Source organism: Dendrobium catenatum, unplaced genomic scaffold (genome assembly GCF_001605985.2).
Source record: "Dendrobium catenatum unplaced genomic scaffold, ASM160598v2 fragScaff_scaffold_817, whole genome shotgun sequence".
Classification (NCBI taxonomy): domain Eukaryota; kingdom Viridiplantae; phylum Streptophyta; class Magnoliopsida; order Asparagales; family Orchidaceae; genus Dendrobium; species Dendrobium catenatum.
In genome coordinates this window covers 1,096,001-1,110,997 of record NW_021319279.1, presented here as the reverse complement: position 1 = coordinate 1,110,997, position 14,997 = coordinate 1,096,001, and the positions used below count along the sequence as shown (strand labels likewise).

Sequence of the window (14,997 nt, the reverse complement as noted above, 5' to 3'; positions counted from 1 at the left end):
AAAAAAAAAAACACTCTAAATCAAAGAAATTTCATTATAAAAATGCTTAGATATAGTTAAAAATTATGCTTAGAATAAAAAACAATAGATAATAGTAGTCAATATTTGACACGACACGAAAACCCGACTCGGACCCGACCCAGAAAATCCGGCCGACCCGATTTCAAAATAGGTCGGGTTCAGGTTGACCTAGCGGGTTGCCGGATCAACCCGCGAACCCGTTTTAACTTGAACTGCCCGCGCTACCCCGCCTGCCAGCGCCAACGCCCGCGCCCGAGGCTGCCCGCGCGTGCTCGCCCGCTCACGCCCGCACACCCGCGCATCCGCGTTCGCTCGCAGCGCTGGCCCGCGCGCTCCCCCGCATTTCGGGTGCCGTGTGGGGTCGGGTCAACCTGTCAACCCACCGGATCGGGTCCGGGTTCGAATTTCCGACCCTTTTATCTACCCGGGTCAGGTTAGGGTCGACCCGTTTGAACCCGAGTCAGTTCGAATTCAACCCGAACCCGACCCGTGACCCGAAATTGACACCCCTAGTTAGCACCAACCAAAGCCAAATAACCAGTTGTACCTTTTTTTCTCTTTTCATATATAAAACTCTTTTAATTTTATAAACTCCAATTAGTTAGTCATAATTAATTTCATATGTTTACTTAATTTAATTTTAAGTCTCAAAACTGATTAAAAAAATAGTTCAAGGAGTTATCACGTAAACTGAAGCAGAGAATTAAGATTTAGGAATAGTTTTATTTCCGTTGGTATTTATATTGTTAAAAGAAAACAAATAGCTTTGATTTTATAAATTAAAAAACTCTTTTAATTTTATAAACTCCAATTAGTTAGTCATAATTAATTTCATATGTTTACTTAATTTAATTTTAAGTCTCAAAACTGATTAAAAAAATAGTTCAAGGAGTTATCACGTAAACTGAAGCAGAGAATTAAGATTTAGGAATAGTTTTATTTCCGTTGGTATTTATATTGTTAAAAGAAAACAAATAGCTTTGATTTTATAAATTAAAAAATAAGACATTTGAACTGGGCTCAAGAGCCATTTATAGAATATAGTTCTATTTAGCTCACGAGTCAGCTTTAAACAAAAAAATAAAAAACAAATCTAAAAGAAAACTAGTAACCAAGAGGCTATAACCATTTATTGGGCTTATGAATAAAACATTTTGTTAGAATCCAGACGGATCAGAATTAACCAGATTCGCTGGTTCAGCCGACCTTAAGCTGCTACATTACTTGGGACTTACTTCTTTCATATAAAGCCCGGCCCAATTCATTCTTCCTAATGCAAAGAGAAGCAGATCCGCTCTTATCCGAATCCCCAAAATTTCTCAAAGGCCATCTAATTGACACCCAAAAGCTGACTGCACCAGATTTTGAGTTCAATATTTTTCCACATCAGCTTCCTTTCGTTGGGTGAGAATTATTCGGTGCAATTAAAATAAAATGAACGGACGATCACATCTACTTTAGACTTCCGGTTGCAGGTGAGAGTAGCCACCGAACGCGGAAATTCCACTGCGTATCCCCTCACCATCCGGTAACGTACCGCGATACACTGCTACATTTTGACCATCCTTCTCGACTTGATTTCTCATTCGACGGTGAAATCCAAGATGAGGAGAAAAATCCCGTTCTTCCTCCGCCTCATCTAAATCCTAACCCTAATCGATCCGATGGCTTCGCGCCGCCTTCACTTATTTGCAGATAGTAATAGTACATCTAATGGAAACTTCAGCTTCGACGGCAACATCACACTCGACTGCATCTTCAACTGCATCGGCTATTGCTTCTCCGGCATCTGCTTTCCGACCCCTCCTCTATCGCCGGTTGCTTTGCCACGGGACGACAACTCCAGCGACACCACAATTCCTATCAACCTTCACACTCGCGATCGACTCACGCCAAGTCTAATAATTGCTGTCGTATCCGCCGTCGCCGGCTCCTTTGCAGTCCTTCTCACCTTGTACGCCTACCTACGCTTCCGCCGCCGGGTTCGCCGAAACCATCGTCAACCGGGATCGGAAGGTACCGCCGATGTTGTCAACGACAACGACGACGAAACCGGCGGTGATCTCCCTCCCGGCGGCGAGATCGAGCACCACATATGGTATATCCGAACCCAGGGGCTTGACGATAGCACGATCGCGTCGATCACTTCCTGGATTTATAAATCTAGCGACGGCCTCATCGATAGTAAAGATTGTTCCGTTTGCCTAGGCGAGTTTTATGATGGGGAGCTGATCCGCCTGCTCCCCAAGTGTAGCCACGCGTTTCACCTACCCTGCATCGATAGGTGGCTCAGATCTCATGTTAACTGCCCTCTATGTCGAGCTCCGATAATTTCTCCGGCGGCTGCTACTGTTCTCGCACCTTCTCCTGCTTCTCCTGCAACTGCGATCACCTCAGATCCATCAGAGCCGGTAACTGGCTCCCCTTCTCCATTGGAAACAGCGCAAATCGAGGCGTTACCATGGGAGAGCGTTAACGAGGAGTTTGAGATCGGAATTATGAACCACCCAAGTGAAGGGTCGTCTTCTCGGCCTTCTACTTCAGAGCTGCCGCCTAATTCGTCGGAGGTAGAAGAGAATCTGCAGCCAATCAGGCGATCCGTTTCGATGGATGCCTTCTCTCTAGATGTGCTTATCAGGCATGGTAGGGCTGAGGAGGAAATGGCTTCTGCAAATAGAGAGAAACCTAGGGGCTTTCTGAAAGGGAACCTGAGCCGGAAACTACATTCAAAAATGGATGTATCTCTTTCCAGCCAAAGTTCGAGGTGGTTCTTTCCCAGGTACGGGCGTCCCCGAAACTCTGTTCTGCCATTGTAAACATCGACGAATCTTCCCTTCTATTTTTCCCCTGAAAAATTCTTCTTCTTTTCCCCTCTCTTTTGTTAACTTCGGCGGGCTAGTTCAATGTAAAATCTTTGATTAGGAGGATGATCTCGGCAAATCGAGTGATGTCCCTTTGCTGCTTCTAAACATCATAGCACCCAAAAAAAGCATAGAAGGATTAAAAAGGAATCCTATCTTGCTATGGAGTGATTAAGATATTACAAAAGACAAAAGTTTTGTTTGCGTATCAAATGAATTGCTTTTAATGCGTGGTTATAAAATCTAACCAATCCCTCATAGCTATTTGTCTTTCATAATCATTAGTCACTTCCTATATTTGGCTGATAAACTGTAATGTTCCCTATCTTTATGGCAAAAGAAGTTTTTTTATTGCAGCTTTGAGTTTGTAGGCTACTCACTCACTACTGTAGCAATGCAGTGTATTATACCTTGTAATTTTGCACACTCAATTGCACGATTTAAAGGATAAGGGTTGTCTGATCGCTGCAAAATATGACTAAAAGTAGATTTAGGCTGCTTGATTTGATTTACTGGCTGTTTTGTATCCTATTTTAGGCAAGAATTAGACGGAATTCTGATAAACGAGGATGTAATCGAGTTGAGCTTGAGCGATTTTAATTGGTATTTCTGTTTGCATTAGTATTTTTTCGAGTTTGTTCGATTTGGTTTGTGTTCAAATATGTTCAGGCGCACAGTGTTTGTGTTTGATTTCATATGCTCATCTTTGTTTGGTTCGGTAAGCTTTTGGCGTTGAATCAAATCTCATCCAATGGAGAAATTATTTCGTGAGGAGCATGGTCTCTAATGTGTACAAGCCACATAATTTATACATAGTGTGTATATCATGAACTTTTATTCTATCCAGTGAACGTACGTAGATGAAGGTTCGGTTTTAGACAAAAAAGCGTCTGTACCGAGTTTTTTGAAAAAACTGTAAAAAACTCGGTACAGCGCTTTTTTTTTCAAAAAACTCGGTTTAGCGCTTTTTTGCCTAAAACCAAAACTTCCTCTGCGTACGTTCACTGGATAGAATAAAAGTTCGTATATCATACGCATCATGTGTATAAGTTATTCACAAGATTTTTACAAGTCACGTGGCTTGCACACATGGGGTCTGGACGCGAGTCACGCAAGCTAGTCCTCGCGTCCGGACTTTGCACGAAATAATTTCTCCATCCAATGGGTTTTAATCTAGAAAAAATATTCTGTGCCGACTTCGGACGGGCGAAGACCAATCAGAACGCGTTATATTATTTTTTTGCTTGTATCGCGTGATGTGATGCATTCTGATTGATTTTGATCAAATTATAATAAAAAATTATATATGTACTTTTTTGATGTGAAAAATTAGCATCGAATGTGCGTTATTTAATTTGGCTTGTTAAGAAAACTGTTATAGTCAAATTTGGCTTTTTTTTTTTTTTTTTGGGCCAATCGAACAAAACTTTTTTTTTTTTTTGCGAGCCAATCGAACACAAACTTTTTACTAAGTTGGATGCTAATTATTTGCAAATAACGAACTTTTTTTAAAAAAACCCTGCTTCCAAATAGATTTTTGGGAATTTTAAATATCTTTTTTTTAATAAATCTAGTTTTAGCTTTGTTATTGGTTGTTTTTTTCTCATAAATTTTAATTCCTAAAAATAAATAGGAAAACTATTATTTTTTTTTGGATTTGGTAAGATTTAATAATTATCATAACGAACTTTTTTTATTTTAATTTGCTCAAGTTTTATTAAATCTGTATTTCTTAGAATTTACTAAGATGAATTTAAAATTAATGGATTTATTCGGATTCCCTCGGGCGGCAGCAGTGCCCCTCTAGGGGGGACCCAATAAGCACGGGCCACGAGTAGTAATAGGTGTGAGTTGCTCGTCTAGGTTAGCCGAGAAGATTAGTGAACATCGTCAAACACGTCATAAACTGACGCGGCAACAGGTCGATTCTCCCCGTTCAAAAAAAAAAAAAAATCTATCTTCTTCTATGTAAGCAAGCGAATGAAAATAAAACAAAAATATGTTTTTTATTTTATTTTTTTTAAAGAAGTTTCTGCCGATTTGCTCCATAGAAGCTTTTAATGTTAAGGGTTGGGCACAACAAGATTTGATTTCAAAACTCTGGAAATAAATCGAACAGCTATCAAAAGTACAGATCCTTAAAAAATTTGTACCTTTTATGTTACCCAATAAAGCAGTTTTGATATTTAATTTTAAGTTAAAAGATATTCCTTTTCCATTCCTAATCATAAATTTTATTTGATCTTTATTTTTGTTGCTGTTTAAAAATATTTTATGTTTTCTACCATAATTTTAATTTTTTTCTCTTACAACAGCTTTATAAAATATTAAAAAAAATATATAATCTGAAATAAAGGACTAGTGAACCTTCCCATTATGTTTATAAAGAAAATGACTCATATCAACCCTAAGTCTTGGAGGGAAATTAACTTTATTGTTTCATGTGAAAAATTATTCACCGATAGTTTTTTTTCTTGTAGTTGTTCACATTATGATTAATTATTCATAGCATAAGCCGGACGTCATTTGGATATCAATTAGAATGCGTCCCGTCACTTTTGTGCTCGGTACTACTTGGTGCCGCTCGGTACCGTTGACATGATACATTCTAGTTGGTTTTCGGATGACGTTCTACGTCTAGTCTCTACATAGAATAATTTCTTCTCCCACATTTTAGTCAATATAATAAGGCAATATAATTTTAAGATGAGAAACTAATAATAGCAAAATTTTGGTTGAAAAAATTCGATTTGCCATTAGTCTGAAAAGCAGGAAGTGGAATTATATGGCATCAAATTGATATATTTCTCATTAATAGCAGCTCTCTGATTATGCTGTTATGGCTTACTCATATGGGATGTTATCTGTTATTAGAAATTATTACGTGCAATCTTCAGATACATCGGAGGCGAATCAAAATGCCCCACATTACTCGGTACATAACAGTACACAGTACCGGTACACAACAAAAAAGTAATATGAAGCGTCCTGATTCGCCTCCGGACAACATTCAATGACCGCACGTAATAATTTCACCTCTGTTATGGCATGCTCCTTGTTTTCAGATTTTTTTTAAAGCTTCTTTTGAGGGACTTTTTCTTTATTGTCATCAGTGTAATATTTATGGTCAACTTATGCTATGAAAATTGAAATATTATTATCAATGAAATGTTTTATGATGAGGTTATAATCTAATTGGCTTTATTTTGTATTCAACTTTAGTAATGATTTTTATAAATCTGTTAAAATATGTTCCTGGGACTATTTTACCCTATACAGAGCCTTTTTTTTTATTTGAGGAGAGAAATCAACATGTGAATTATATTAAATTTTGTAATAGGTGTAAAAATTTATAGATAATCAATTTCATAGGATTATGTAAATCCAATCGGTATTAATGTACTTTTTACCTAGGGCTGCAAACGAACCAAGCCGAGCCGAGTATGTGAGTGTTCATGTTTGTGTTCATTTAATATCAGCTTGTTCAAGTTTGGTTCATGTTTGTTCGAGCTTTATTGTTTGTCTTCATGTTTGGTTCATTTAAATTAATGAGTGTTCATGTTCGGTTCATGTTCAGTATGTTCGTTCGTTTAATGTTTATCGAGCTTTTTCGCGAACATATTTAACAAATTTTTTCTAACTATCAAACAAACACGTTCGCTTGCAGCCCTACTTTTACCGTTCTGGACTCCCATCTTGATTATATTTTACTGAAAAAATTCACTTGCATTTTATCATTTTTTTTCATGGTAATTTAACAAGTAATTTTTTTTTACGAGCGAGATTATCTCTTAGAATTATTCTAATTCTTATTTTCAAGCATCTCAAATATATATATATTTTTTATTATAATGAAATAATAGTAGATATTTGTTATGAAGATTTTACGTGAAGGAAAAAAAATTATGAAATGTTGTGTGCTGGGAGATGTGATATAGAGTAGAGGTGATACATCTATATTGTGCATTGGGTGATGGGATGCGTCATGATTAGCCTCCAGACTCTAATCTGACACCTAATAATTTTTTCTAAAAATGAGTTTGATTGAAAAAAAATAAAAAAATTATTAAAGGAGGCATCCTTTCATGTAAGGAATTTTTTGTGATTAGGTGTTAACATTTGTACCTTTTTTGGACGAAGGAATATCTTAAAAAGACACATTTGAGGGTTGTATAATCAAGTTTACCTCTGTGTTATTTGTGGAAATAGATATAAGAAATGCATGCAAATATTTTTGAAGAAAATTGAGAGGAAGTTATTTTTGGTGAAAATTTTTGCCATATAATTTAGAGGATTTAAAGCAAATCACTCTTGAGGGTATTCGATTGCCTAAGTAGAAGTTCTATCTATTTGATACTTGATTCAAGAGAAGAATTCAGCATTGATTTTTTTTTTCTTTCTATTTTCTCATGTTATTGTGTCTATTAGGATAGAAGAATTGATAAATGATATCATCTTTATGAAGGAAAGAAGATAACATGTTATTGAAATAATCATCAGCATTATTTGTTTAAAATATTTTGATGTTGGCAATAAATTTATGTTTTATTATGGTAGTGAAAAAATAAAAAAGTTGGCATTAGATTTTTATTTTATGATCGAGAAATATATACGTACTACTTAAGTGCAAACATCAATGAAAACGATAAATCTAGTAACTCTAAAAATATTGGAGATCTTTGAGGGTCCTTAAATATCAAAATAAACTAACATAAAATGATTAAGGATCTAGAATCACTTTTAGGAAAATAACATGATATTTTTTGCAATTTCACACTAATTTTTTTTTTAATGTTTATATTCATAAAAATGCAAGGAACTATACATTGTAGAATTTTGGAGGGTTGCCTTAGCCTACAATAATGCTATTGGATGAGTTCAATATTATGGGTGGAAATAAAGAAGCATGACAAGCCTATCCTTCACTTTAGCATGCCCAATAATCTTCCTCATTGTGATGTTTTGAAATACATAATAATTAAGCAAAAAAATACTATATTGTAGTTTTGGTTATAGGTGATTTTATAGAATGATAAAAAATTCACAATAAGATAAGAAACATATAATATGTTAATTGGGGTAAATATGAGGGAAATTGAAATATTTACATGGCTTGTAGCAATCATTAGGGGACCATCTTCATTTATTTTCTATTGCATTTTGTCATAAGGTGTGGGAACTTCGAACAAGCAAAGTAATATGATCGGAGCCTTTCCAACTATAGAGTACAATTGTTCTAAATTAGGAATGTGTTGAGGACTTGAGGTCTATATGAGAATAATCTTATATTTCAAGAAAATTAGTAGTTGATCAGCTGATTTCCTAATATATTGTTTGTGGTTTCTACTTTGTGCTGATGAATATCATCCTCTTTAATATTGAGCTCAACTTAGACCTCTCAATGATCTATCCTTCTTTAAGTATCATAGTCAATAGTCGTTGCGATTGACTTTATTAGCTCTCACGAATCTTAGGTCTTCTTTACTTTTTAACTAAAGTTTAAAGTTAGTTTTTTTTTTGGAATATGATTGTGGCAATTAGTCCGGTTGTACTGTTAACTAAAACCTCAACTCTATTGGTCGAGCTGGATGAGGAGTTTGTTGCGGGGTCGCAGGCGGGTACCATGCCCCTTTCTTGGAGATTCGAGTTGAAGTCTATGAATTTTTTTTTGTTCATATGTAACCCCTATAGGACAGAGAGCTCGGCGTCACTGAATTGTAAATACAACATTGCGGATTCGTTTTGAGGCAGGAGTCAACATTGAGGCCTTGTCGGTTGAGTTTGTGTATCTTTGTTTTTAAAGAGTTGTAACAATTTGAGGGGTTGGACTCTCTTGTATCTGCATCTAAAGATGGAGGATGTGAGTGTGAACTGTGAAGTGAAGAGAGTGTGAGCGTGGAAGATCTGTATAATTTCTCCTATTTACCATGGTGAATTTGTTCGTGTGATGTAGCTTCGTGGCTTTCTCCCGTCTTCTGGCTTTTTCATATTAAATATTGTTGTTCTATTTCGCAATTTTGTTTGCTTACTTGTTTCCTACTTTGTTTACTCCAAACAACCCTTTAATTAAAATCAAAGGGTCTTTTAGACCACAGAGCTAAGATGAAATATTACTGGACCTGCCGGTAATCACAAGCTGTGTTCTTGCAAGAAAGAAAATCCGGAATATGCAAAGTCTTCTTAGCTATCAATCATAATTAAATTCTTAGTTAGGCTCATTATTATCTCTAATCATGGTCTTTAAGTCATCAATCAACTCATAATTAAAATTCTTTAGCTCTAATCATCAATCAATTGTCTGACTTTCCAATCTGAATGGCTTTGTTGGCTTCTTCTCGTACTAAACGACCATTAACCCGGAAATGAAGACTGATGTTCCCTTTCTTGTCTGTTTTTGCTGTTTAATTGAAACTTTATCTGTTAAAAAAATAAAAATAAAATACAACTTATAATATATTCTAGATCCAGTTTCTCCCTGCAATGAAGCCCGGCCATGGTTTTCTTCAGGGCTGTTTGTTTCCTCTATTTTTAATCTTATATTTCTTTTTTTTATGCCGAATTAAGATCTCTTGGATTCATCTGCAGATGCAGATCTTCAATAATTCTTCTGATCTTAATAGTTATTATTTTACGAGCAGTTTCTGACCAAATAAATAAACCTTTTCTTTATTTTCTTTTCTCTAATGTTGCTGACATCTCCGTCTTCTCTCTCTAATATTTATGATCAACTACAAAGGTTAATCATAAGTTTTTATTCTGCTTAAATTATGTGATTTTTTTTAGCTTTGATGACATTATAGTTAGTGATCAACCAACAATTTCTGTGATTTGCTTTTTCAGAGCTTAGGCTTTATTTGGGATGGCTTTTTACTGTTTCTTGACTAAAAAATTGCCATCTCAAACGAAGCCTTAGTTTGCACTTCAAACCAAATGATGGAAATGAAGAACTTAAACAACTTTCATCATTTTTCAGAACATTTTTTCAAGCTTCAGGCAATCAAATGAGCACCAAAATGAATTTTACACTAATGTGCAATTTTAGTCATGTAATCGCCATGAAAACTACAGAGAATCCACATGACAGAATCAAGATCCTTGACTTCCCAAGGGAAATCAAATTGATGAGTTAAATTGGCTCTGATGTTCTCAGCTGAAATCTCCATTGATGAACCACAGTGTGCATGACAGGTCAGTTGATTCCTTGCACAGAGGAATATGTCTTTGAAGACGGTCCTTGCTGGTTCCTGTCCTCTAAAAAATAGCTGAGGAAACGAATTCATTAATCCAAATTTTCTTTTGATTTATATCTCATCAGATGAAACATGTGGGTCTCTGAACTATGAACAGATCTGTAAGAAATGGATGGTGGCGAAAATTTCTTGAATTTTCAGCTCTCCATCCACTTTATTCCTCTGCATTATGACAAAAACCAACACTATTTTCGGTACAATTCCTGGCTTTTAAAAATCTAAATGACAGGGAAAATATTATTGTTTCTACTTTAATCATTTTGATTGTGACTCTCTGCACAACTGTAAATCAGGGAATCTATCTCATCTCTCTACTGTTTTCTTAAAGCTTTTTTGTTGATAAATGTTTGGAAAGCCAGCAGTCACTTAATCTGCATTCCCTCATTGTATATGTGGCAGTTCATATTTTTTTTTTTGGGAAAATGGCAGTTCATATCATCAACCAACAGAAGAACTCTCAGTCAATCAAAAAGTTTATTTTTTTCCTCCACAAAATTACATTTTTTGATTGATGGAGATTGGAGGCAGATGCTTCAGCTAGCAAAATGTCTTTATCAACTAAAGAAGCTGCTAGCGTTGCCTATTCCATCATGATAAAATGTGAACCTTTTAGGTTGAACACTCACTCATATTTGAATTTTTTTCCCATCCGATTGTCTCAGCTTTTATATGAATTATAGTTATTATGGGGTACTCTCAAAGCCCTGTGGAGTAGCTAGGAGCACAGTAGATTTCCAACTCAGTGTCTATTCCCATCATCACAGCATAAAAAGGCTACTACTCCCAATTCCAAGGTCCTTTTTAGTTTCAGCGATTCTCTTTCAGCGAAGCAAGTGAAGGGTTGAAGAGAGCAGAGATTCCTACTTGCCTTAACACCTTCACTTTATCTTCCTTGTCTTCATTCTTTTGTCTTTGAGTGAGGAGAGAACTCTCCTACAGTACTGGAGCGAGCACACAACCAACTATAGCTAGCTAATCTGCCATCTTATGGAGAGATTATTCTGTGCTAACGCCGAACGTAATTCACTGTTCAGAGACTAACCAGATTGTGCCACGTCAGCGGTAACGAGCCGGGTACCGAGCAGAAAGTGACGTGATGCATTCTGATTGGTCTCCGAATAACGTTTAGAGTTCGCACAGAATAAGATGAGTTCTTTGTTTCTTATTTTAATGAAAATTATCTCTAATAACATGCTCAATTAAGTTTTTTTTTTCTTTTTATTAGATAGTTCTTGATTGAGTAATTGGTTATGATAGGATACTTCAATAAAAGTTCATTCAATCATGTTTATTTGTGCATGAAGGAACATAGTATTGCTACAGCTTACATGTTGTCTTTTCTAGGTTCTAGTCACAAATTGTTATGTTCATGTATGTTTCTTTTTTTTTTTTAAGGTTATTTGGCCCTACAAAATAAATAAGAAAAATTTACATCACTAGTCATTGATGTGAAATTATGCAATAAAATGGAACTTATTTTTAAATTTGATTGATTGGCTATTTGAATATTTATTGGCTTCTTCTCATATTTTTTAAAAAAATATTATTATTTATTAAAAAAAAATTAAGCATTACTATTACACTACCAAACCTTTTGAATTAAAAAATAATTTAATTATTAATAGATAAAAGTTCTCTGAGATAACTTTTTTTTATTGCTTCTTAAAGGTATTGTAAAAAGTAAATTTTTTCAAGTTATTATAGAAAGCAGTTTTCATGAATTTTTTTTTAAAACAGTGAAAAACAATGATCAATAAGAAATTATAATTAAGATCTGAAAAAATAAAGTAATAAAAAAACTATCCACCCCAAAGGCAAAAATTAATAAATTTAATGGCACGAGAAAAAGAGATAAATTTTGTCAAAATTTATAAACACTCACAATGCACATCATTTGACTAATGAAAAGGGAACCCCCAATATTTGTGCATCGAATATCGTGCATGATAATGAATGCCTTTATCAATTGCATGAAAATGGAGATAGAATAAGTTTTAATAAATTCTATTAATTAATTTTTTAAGGATTTTGAAATATCCCATAGGAAACTTTCCATCAGTATATTCTAATTAAATATTTGATAGAATAAATTTTAAAATTATTAAATTTATTATCACATTATGATAATATAAATTTTATTTATTTATTACATTTTGCATTTATTCAAAAATAAATATAATAATTTTAAATTTTATTATTACTCAAACTTCAATCTACAATATGAATCAAAAAGATGAATTAAAACGCCAAAAGATACAAACTTTTCTTCGTTCACATGAAAATCATAACATTGAGAGCTTAAAAAAGTCACCTTGAGACTGAAAGAGTAAAGAACCATCTCGTTAATGGTGGTCAGATTGAGATGGAGCGTTGTTAGACTTAGGTTCTGCAATCCAATCACCATCTTCATCAGCTGCCTCGGCTGTTTCTTCGATAACACCTTGAGGTTGGCATGGCTCTCTACCATCGTCACCTCTATGTCCGCCGCCGCGTCCATAGCCTCCATTTCTTCCATCTTGTTGGTATTTCTGTCTTGATCAGAAGAGAGGAAAGTCAACGGGTGGCTGATTTTCTTCTGAGCTTCTAAGGTTTGGAGAAGATATTCAAGCTCCTTCACATAGCTTATTGCTCCGCCAATGATGGATGCTTGGTCGCTCTAATAAGAAGCAAAAAAACTGATTAATTAATACTCTGATCGAGAAGCTAAAACAGAGAAAGAGAAATAAAGGGGGAAACTTTATTAATATTAAAAAACCTTATGGACGTAGGAAGCCGGCATGATTGATCGTAGTACGGAGAGATAGTCGTTCATTTGGCGGCGGCGGTTGCGTTCGACGGCAATGTGAGTCATCCTCTGGCTCTCGGCTTCCTCCTTGTTCTTGCACCGCTTTAAACGCCGCCTCTTTTTCTTAGAGATGCCGCCTCCTATGGCTGCCGCTGCCGCCGGATTCTGCTCGTTGAAGGTATCACCGTCTGCGGCGACCAGCTCCGACGACGGGGGGAGAACGCTCCACATGCTGTTCTCCTGCAGAGCAAATTCAAATTCAAAGTTCCAACGGTCCAGTTCGCTGTTTGATAAGAAGGAGAACTCCTTGCAGGAGGAGTAAGTGAATGGGTCTTTTGGAAAGACGACTGCTTCTAAAGCCATTCTGAAACAAAGAAGATGTGAAGAGTTCAATTATGGAGAAAAGCTGAGAGAATAATGGGTTTGAAGGGGAGGAGGAGGAAGTGGAAAGGGGAAGGGGACTTAATAGGAAACTCTGAGGGCAGAAAAGGTTTAAGCGATCGGTGTTCCTTCTGTATCTGCGGTCAGGAATATTGTAATGATGATGTGAAGAAGGGGGCTCAGGCTAGTTTTCACTGATTTTGGAATGATGTGGTCGGAGGTTGAAGACCCACAATAAAATAAGCTACAGAAGAAGAAAAAAAATCAAAAAATTATAATTGCAAATAAAAATAAGAAAAAGAACAAACGAATACTGAAAAATCTCCAAGACGTAGAAGAATCTACGGCTCAGTAAATGACGAATGTTATTTTTAAGGTGATGAATCTTTTTTTTTTTTAAAGAATATATAGCCATAACTTATATTAGGATATTGACATCAAAATTATATAATTTTGTTGCATCCAGGAGTATTCGCGGCGGTAGAGAAATATAAAGTTTATCGTCTTAGCGTTGTACGAAAATTCGGTACGCAATCAGATTAGGAGATAGGGTCTAGCATTTATGAGAGACCAAGATTTTTACATGGAAAACCCCTGAAAAAGGGGGAAAAACCACGAGGCCTATCCCATTTGCAAAGTTCTACTAGTATTTGTTTAAAGTACATGGGTTGATCCGTCTTACAAATCAAGACGATCAATTTACAATCAACTTCTCACAAAGTTATAAAGTTCTGCAAATTTCTGGCGTTTCCCGAAAATTCAGCAGAGTTCCGGCGTCTTCAAGCGGCAAGAAGAGCTCCGGCGGTATAGTACATTAAAAATGAAAAGAAAAGGGTGGATATGTAAAATATCTTAGGTCTAAAAATTACATTAAAAATATTCAAAATACAATTAATAAAACTTTTAATATAATAAAGAAAGAATGAAGATGGATTATAAATAAATTCGAGCACATATAGACAAGATAAGATTACTGTGATGAAAAAATTTAAAATTATTGAATTTATTTTTGAATAAATGTAATATAAAATTTGATTATTTTTTATATACTATACTTATAAGTTAAATTAATTAAAATAATTTTAAAATTTATCTTAATCAAATTTTAATTGTGATATCCTAATTCAAAATTTTTATTATTAAAATATGTTGGATCAAAAATATATTTTATAATGAAATAATTTTGTGTTAAGATATTCTTATGAAATTTTTATGAGGATGAGTTTAAAAGTTTGACAGATGACAATTTATATGTTGTTTTGGATAATGTTTTATTGTTTTTTGAAGTAATTTTGTAGTATAAAAATTTTGAAAAAAAATAATTGTATTAAAAACTGCTTAAAAAACCTACCATTAATTTGTTCTTTCTTGAAAATCCAAATTAAGTTTAGTTTAATTACGGGCTTAAGATTTTAAATCAGATTTAGCTTAGAAATAAATAAAGGGCATTAATTTGTTACAAATATCTTAGTGGACTATTCCATTAATTATGCACATTATTTATTAGAATTAAATTTATCATCAAAAGTAGAGCATAATATAATGTCTATTAACAAGAATTTTGAAGATGTCGAATATAATTTCATATAATAATAATATTGTTAAAGAATATTTTAGAAGAGAAATTATTGGCCACAGCTCCCTATAAATTTAAGATTTTAATTAATCTGGCATTGATCTTTGGATTAATATTATAATT

The 14,997-nt window shown here is 34.6% G+C and overlaps 2 protein-coding genes across 2 annotated transcripts; one reads left to right on the top strand and one right to left on the bottom strand.

Annotated features, from left to right (window-relative positions):
* Nucleotides 1–1,501: 1,501 nt before the first annotated feature.
* On the top strand, nt 1,502–3,238 carry LOC110096429 (RING-H2 finger protein ATL52-like). The gene has a single exon (XM_020822380.2). The coding sequence runs from the start codon at nt 1,686–1,688 to the stop codon at nt 2,835–2,837; it is 1,152 nt and encodes a 383-aa protein (XP_020678039.1). The 5' UTR covers nt 1,502–1,685; the 3' UTR covers nt 2,838–3,238.
* Nucleotides 3,239–12,329: 9,091 nt separating this feature from the next.
* LOC110096422 (transcription factor bHLH94-like) lies at nt 12,330–13,280 on the bottom strand. The gene is made up of 2 exons (XM_020822373.1): nt 12,888–13,280; nt 12,330–12,788 (listed from the first exon to the last, which is right to left on the bottom strand). Exons 1-2 carry the CDS (start codon nt 13,278–13,280, stop codon nt 12,330–12,332), a joined length of 852 nt encoding a protein of 283 aa, XP_020678032.1.
* Between the last annotated feature and the right edge of the window lie 1,717 nt (nt 13,281–14,997).

Coding starts and splice junctions, on each gene's coding strand:
- LOC110096429 (XM_020822380.2), top strand. CDS start 1,686: ATGGCTTCGCGCCGCCTTCACTTATTTGCAGATAGTAATAGTACATCT.
- LOC110096422 (XM_020822373.1), bottom strand. CDS start 13,280: ATGGCTTTAGAAGCAGTCGTCTTTCCAAAAGACCCATTCACTTACTCC. Junction 12,789..12,887: donor CGGCTTCCTACGTCCATAAG/GTTTTTTAATAT, acceptor GCTTCTTATTAG/AGCGACCAAGCATCCATCAT.